General features: G+C 33.4%; 1 protein-coding gene across 1 annotated transcript; it reads right to left on the reverse strand.

Annotated features, from left to right (window-relative positions):
• Window positions 1-3,908: 3,908 nt before the first annotated feature.
• LOC110631544 (G-type lectin S-receptor-like serine/threonine-protein kinase At1g34300) lies at window positions 3,909-6,872 on the reverse strand. The gene has a single exon (XM_021779410.2). The coding sequence runs from the start codon at window positions 6,667-6,669 to the stop codon at window positions 4,156-4,158; it is 2,514 nt and encodes an 837-aa protein (XP_021635102.2). The 5' UTR covers window positions 6,670-6,872; the 3' UTR covers window positions 3,909-4,155.
• Between the last annotated feature and the right edge of the window lie 214 nt (window positions 6,873-7,086).

A 7,086-nucleotide genomic window follows, 5' to 3' on the forward strand; every position in this document is an offset into this window, starting at 1 on the left:
GGACTCGAATCCAATGCTAAATTAAAAAAAAAATGGAAAATTTAATTATGAAAAAATAAATTTTATTATTATTTTCAAAATTATATTTTTTTTGTTTTAAAATTATTTTATTATTATAATTACATTTTTACTTTCTAAGTTTATAGAGCCTGGGTAAAGCTGAAAAATTGATTGAGTAATTGATACATCTTATTAATTCGATTCGAAATACGAAATTTATACAGGAAAAATAACAACTTATTACTACTTTTACTGCAATTTTCCATGGGTTGACTTTGAATTCAAAAAACATAATAAATTTAAGCTAAGATCTAGCAAATCAATCTGCAAGCTTGAAAGATTGCCACAACTAATTTCAAAGACTAAATCTTTAATTTTTGAGTCTGGAATGTCAACTCCTAAATAAAATTTAGAGCCTATCTCAACTCTAAAAAATAGCTCCACGAAGAAGGATTATCAAATTTTTATATTTAACACTCTTGCCTTACACCCACCCGATCAACGTGAGACAATGGCTCCTTTCCATGATCTCTGCGTTTATATCATATTTTTTACTCTAGAAAACTATTCTGCATAATATATTTCATCAATGTGCTGTGAGGTCAAAGTCAGGTATTTTAGGCTGTGCAGCATTTAATATATTCACATCTTACATATATGTACTACTTGGACTAACTTCTGGGCTTAATGACTAATGCAGTTTTACCTAATAAATCCTGTTACGAAACTAGACTTGAAAATCTCTCCAACCAAACCTAGGCGGCTCATTATCAACATGGAATTACAGAAATAGGATATAATTTCTCCATAATTAAAAAAAAAAAAAATAACGTATAGGTCGAATTCAGGCTGGTCAAGTTGGACCTAATTGAAAATTTCTTGCCCACGCTCAGCTTGGCACAAATTGAGGCAGGTTGTGTGGGTAGAGAGGTTGATTCACAAAAGTTTAAAGAATTCTCCAAAAGTTTTAAGTCTTATATCCCACTTCATGGTCCACACAATTCACATATTTTTTAACAAAAGAAAATTTACAGTCAATGATGTAACATACTGGAAAAATTCAATGTCTTTTGTCCATTTGACACTTAATTCCCCAGCCAGCATGCTGTCAATTTTAGATTTGGAATCTTGCCAATGCATGATCTCTTTCTCTAGTTTGAAGATTATAAGTCTCAAAATTCACTTCTATCACACCCCTTAATAATTAGGGGCAATTTTTTTTTTAATTTTTTTAATTGATTTAGTTCTAAATTGAAAAGTGTTTAACTTAACTTATGAAAATCGACTAATTTAAACTTATAAATATTTAAAATTTTAAATAGTTACGTGTTTGGTTAAATATAAGCAATTAATGTGTTTGATAAAAAATAGTTTGTAAGTACATTTATTATTTAAATGATAAGAAATGATATTAAATGAGATTTATAAAGAAATTTTAAAATTAAATGAGAATAATATAATAAAATATTATATTAAATTAATTTATGAGTGCAAGATTTGTAAGGACCAAAATAAAAAATTAGTGGTGGGTCTCTTCCTATGGGGTTGGCTTAAATCAAGAATGTCAACTAGTGACTCCAGGTCTCGGACCTAAGGGGATTATAGAGAGCTCTCATTTTTTACAATTCAAAAAAAAAATATTAGATTATCAGTAATAATTTTCACTACTAAATGCATAAAATTTATTGCCGCAATAATATATAAATTCTTACATATTACCGTTATAAAATTATGACCATAGATATTTTATAATAACATTGCGATTGGTAAAAGAAAAAAGTCGTTAAAAATAAAAATTATTGTTAACAAAATTTTTTAATAATAACAATAATTACTATCATATCTTTTTTATAGACTATAGGCCGTAATTGTTCTTGTTGCTACTATATATTAACTTTATAGGCAACAAAATTAATATTACTGTAGAATTTTTACTGCTAATTCTAATATTTATTTGCTGCATAAAGATATACAAGTGTGTGGCATATTTAATATTAATTAATATAAAATCCAACTACCATTTCATTTTCATTTTATGACTTCAATCTTTGACTCTTTAACACATTTCATTTTCAATAATATTAGATACATCCCATAGTTCCACCCTTTTAAAATTATCACCATATATGTGTGAATGCTTGAAGACTCCAATTGCCACCACCCCAAATTTTTTATAAAAAGTTATTAAATATATTCAGAATAATATTTATCAACTTATATATAAATATAATATTTACTTAACACCTCATTTATTTATACTCGTAAAAAAATTTGAAGAAGAAAACAAAAATACTATTTATAAAAATCTAGAGGACAAAAATATAATTTTTTTTTAATTTACTTTTGCATAGACAGATGTAATGCACGATTGAAAATGCATTGATTTCTGAATAGATCAGTTCAAAAATTTTCTACCATATGCAAACTGATGATATCAAATCAGCTTACCTTAATATTTGCTTGAAAATCATAATGTCTATAGGTAAGCGAAAGTAAGGAGCTTTAAGATAATGCGAAGATAACTCTCCTTTCAAACTTAAAAATTCTATCAAGAGTTAAAAAAAGAAAAGTTATAGATGGCCATCTCTATCAAAGGGAGAGAAATGAAAAACAATGATAAAATGTCGAGTAATAATGGTCCCATAAAATTCAATTATGCTCACATGTTAAAAATAGTTTTTATTTCAAAAATAATAACTATTTTTTTAATTTAAATTTTGTTTATTTTATAAAAAATAATTATATATAAAAAATATTTTTTTAAAAAATATTTTCTACAAAATATTTTTTTTTATTTAATTATAATGTTAAATTAATAATATGTATTTATATCATATATATATATATATAAGTATTTTTATATTTTAATAATATAATTAAAATTTAAAAAATAATTTTCTCTTTTGAGTAGAGAAAGTAATTGTCATTAAAAATAACTTAATTTTTTTTTTATTAGAAAATATTTTTTATTAATTTATTTTTTTAATTGCTATAAATATTAAAAGATATAAAAAATATTTTTTTTTAAATTATTTTCATAAAATAAATAAAATCTCAACGTCATTATTTGATTGAGTTGTTTTTCATGTAATATGCTCCGGTTCTCGGTGACCCTTTCACACGGTAGAAAGCGGGATTTCACACGCTTAAGACGAATTATCAAGCTCCTCGTGAAGAGCACGTGAATTGGCCAATCGTTGGAAAGTTTGTCAAGTTGAAACTTGAAAATCAAAACTAAAGGGGGAAGAGGCCCTATAGTTTGCAAAGCCAAGGACACGGCCTAGATTTTATTCAGAACCTTACGACTTAAGTCTTTGTTTCTTTGATTCATGACATTCTCATTTATTTTATTTCTTTATTACAAGAAATAAACAGAATTAATATTATACGACTATCGTTCATCTTTCAATCTATTGTGACTTGCAGCTCAAAAAAATAAAAAAACAATCTATTATGACTTGGAAAAAGTCATGTCCTACTTGTTTTTTTTCTTTATCCCAAGAAAAATCCGATCTTTGAAAATGATACTTCAACAAATATCAGAGAATCACGCCCTGCTTGGAAGCAGGGCTGGATTAGTACTTTAAATTAATAAAATCATTTGTTAATCCTTGTTTGCAGATATAATATATTCTTAAACATCATCCTCACAAACTATCTGTATGATTAAGGCAAATATGGAATCAATTATTGAGTTGGGATGTCATCTAACACAAGGCAAAATATTTAATTGATGCAAGAAACTTGAGATAATGGCAAAACTTTGGCCAGATGATTGGACAAAGAAATCTCATCCAAGGAAGTTGAGTGAGATTTTATGTTCAATCATTTTTGCATTTTGAGAGATTATTCATGCCCAGAAGAAAAGGGAAGAGTACATTGTTTTCAGCACATTGCATGCTATGGAATTAGCAAAAGCCATTCTAATTCTAATGATTTTGACAACTTTCTTGTATAAAGTTAACTGAATTACACAAGCAAGTAATATGGGGATGGAAAAGCCTTCAATCCTGATAAATATATAAGCTACTCGCAAGAACTAGAACAATTTTTTACAACAAGATACATCACGATCAAGCATCATGTTTCACCGGTAAAAGTTTACCAGCTACAGATTTCTCAGTGCTGTGGGGTGGGTGAATGTGAAAACATGTTTCAGTTACGGTCAGAACCTAACAGTGATGAAGGTAACTTGTCGGTATTCCTCCCTGAAGGCAAAGGCGAAACTCCAGTAGTTTGAAATGAGGAAAATGATGAGGGAGCAGGGGCAGAAGCTGAAGCAGCAAAAGTTGAGAAAGCACTGCCATTGCTGCTCATGTTGATGCTTGTGCCACCAGCTGAAACTTCAGTTATTGCCTTTGGTGCTGGAGGCTTCTCAATCTCTGTGATTCCCTCAAGCATTTGCACAACTCTTCCCATCATTGGCCTTTGAGATGGTTGCTCTTGGATACACCAAAAGCTCACCTGAATTGCCCTCGTTGCTTGCTCCATGTCCACATCTTGATCAACAAGCCTTTTGTCCACAATGGCCTTCACGTTACCCTTCTCAAACTCTTCATAAGCCCAAAGAGAGACCTTTTTTCGATTTGGTTCATCCAAGATCTCAAAATTTCTTCTTCCACTCACTAACTCCAGCAAAACCATACCATAACTGTAAACATCAGATTTGGAAGTTACAGGAAGATTCGCAAGCCACTCTGGTGCCAAATATCCTCTTGTCCCTCTGACACTTCTGAGGGTCCGATACCGATGATCTTTAGGATTTATGAGCTTTGCAAGACCAAAATCTGACACCTTGGAATTGTAATTCTCATCTAAGAGGATATTTTCTGGCTTGATATCACAATGAACAATGCAATCTCGACATTCCTCATGAAGATATGTGATTCCTCTTGCAGTCCCAAGGGCAATGTTAAATCTATGCTCCCAGTTCAACAATTTCCCTGACTGCTCATCTGTATTGAAAAGGAAATTATCAAGCGATCCATTTTTCATGAACTCATAGACCAAAAGCCTATGCCGTCCCTCAGAACAAAATCCAATCAATCTCACCAAATTCAAATGGTGAGTACTACTTATAGTTGCAACCTCCATCCTGAACTGTTTCTCGCCCTGCTCAATTCCCTCAAGTCGCTTTACTGCAACTACCGTTTTATTAGCGAGAATTCCTTTATAAACGGCTCCAAATCCTCCCGCTCCAAGCTTCTCCTTGAATCCCTTTGTTGCACGATTCAGGTCGTTATATGAGAACTGCACTGGTGCACCAGATGCATACTCAAGCAGTGCATACTGTGCTGACAAACTGCCAAACTTGGGACTATTTCTACAGCACCACCACCACAAACCACTCTCTATAGCAACCAAACCAACAAGGGTAACCACAACAACGAGAATAACAAGCCACACATGCAGTCTCCCTTTGCTGTTCCCGTCAATTTGCAAATTAGCAGAGGGGTTTGGTTGCACCGGTCCACAAACCTTGACGTAAGAAGTACTAGGAAGTGACGGATTCTGATATCCACTAACAAATTCTGGTGTTTTCAAGTAACACAACCCGGTTCCATCTGACAAAGATGTTGAAGCAACACAAGAACTACTCACAAGACAATTCAACCTACAAGCTGATATTCCCACAGAGAAAACCTGAGAGGATAGCTCAGGCTGATAAGTCAAGAACTTGGCATGATCCATCTCCAACATTGTAGCACTCCCAGGACAATTCTCAATCTCCACTTTTCTTTTACACCCTTTTCTACTATCATTCACATCAACAGGCTCAAAATTCTCAGATGGGCATCCACAAATTGGATTCGAACTCGAATCATTATAACTACAGATCCCCAAGTTTCCACAATATCCAAAAACCTGACACTGATCAGTCAAAGCTGCCCATCTCATAGTTGTAGTTCCACTACCTAAAGCAGAACTATAAATCCTCAAATTCCCATCACTGTCCAGCTTCAAAAACCTCAATATGTTAGTACCCTCTGCATAATCATTACTATAAGCCATGATATATTCACCAGTTAAAGTAACATCAGCAATAGATAAAATCCCAATTGGCTGCAATCCCAAAACTGGCGAAGTCAAATTAGAAGCGACAGATGAATTCAAACCTTGATTCCAGTAAATTATGCTATCATTCCATCTCAGCGTGAGATTTCCAGGATTACGAAGCCGAAACGAGTATAACCCAGATTGAAGAGCTTGGTTTACCGTGAAATTCTGATTGGGGACGATGGTATCCGTAGGATTCTGAAAACTGGACCAGACCGGAAAGCCAGTGCCATTTCGCAGCACTAAATTGCCGGAATCATCCAGAGAGGCAGAGGTAACACCGAGATGGCCAGTGTTAGAGTCCCAGACGACAGAACCAGAGCTGTTGACGAGTTGGAGAGTGCCCGTAGAGCGGAAATGGAAGGTTCCACCAGCATCAACGACGACGGAAGGGTTACCAGCAGTCCAGATAGGGACACCACCAAAGTAGTTGACGGCGGCGACATAGCCGGAACCCACCTGGAAAAATCCCACGAAAAATGTCCTATTGGGGGAAAGCCAGGTCTGGTTTGGGTTAGAAGCAGATAGAGAGGAACCCGGCGATATTATCGCCACTGAAATGGAGAAGAGAAAGGAGAAGAAAAGAGGAAAAAACAGATTATGGAGTTTCATTGCCTTGTGGGTTGCAACTACAGACTCTTGTGGGTCTGATGGGTTCTCATATAAGGAGTAAGAGGAAGACGGACGATATGAAAGAGAAGACTTTGACCGAGTAAGAGGCAGTAGCAGGAGTGAAAATGTAGAACTTTGGACGCATTATTTATTTATTTGGAGCCTTTTCCTTCACGAATGGGATGGAAGAACAAATGAACAAATAATGAACAACACTTTGAAGGGAAAACAAAAAAACAGAATGAAGAATCCTTTGAGAAATGTGCGTTTCATTACAACAAGAAATGGTCATTTACCCCTTTACACGGTATACACGTATACTGCGAACTTTTAAAGTAATACTAATATGGGTGTATATATATATATATATTTAGCAAGATTGTTAAGGTTTTCAAGAGTAATTTTTATTCTCATCTT

The sequence above is a fragment of the Hevea brasiliensis genome, chromosome 16 (assembly GCF_030052815.1).
Source record: "Hevea brasiliensis isolate MT/VB/25A 57/8 chromosome 16, ASM3005281v1, whole genome shotgun sequence".
Taxonomy (NCBI): Eukaryota; Viridiplantae; Streptophyta; class Magnoliopsida; order Malpighiales; family Euphorbiaceae; genus Hevea; species Hevea brasiliensis.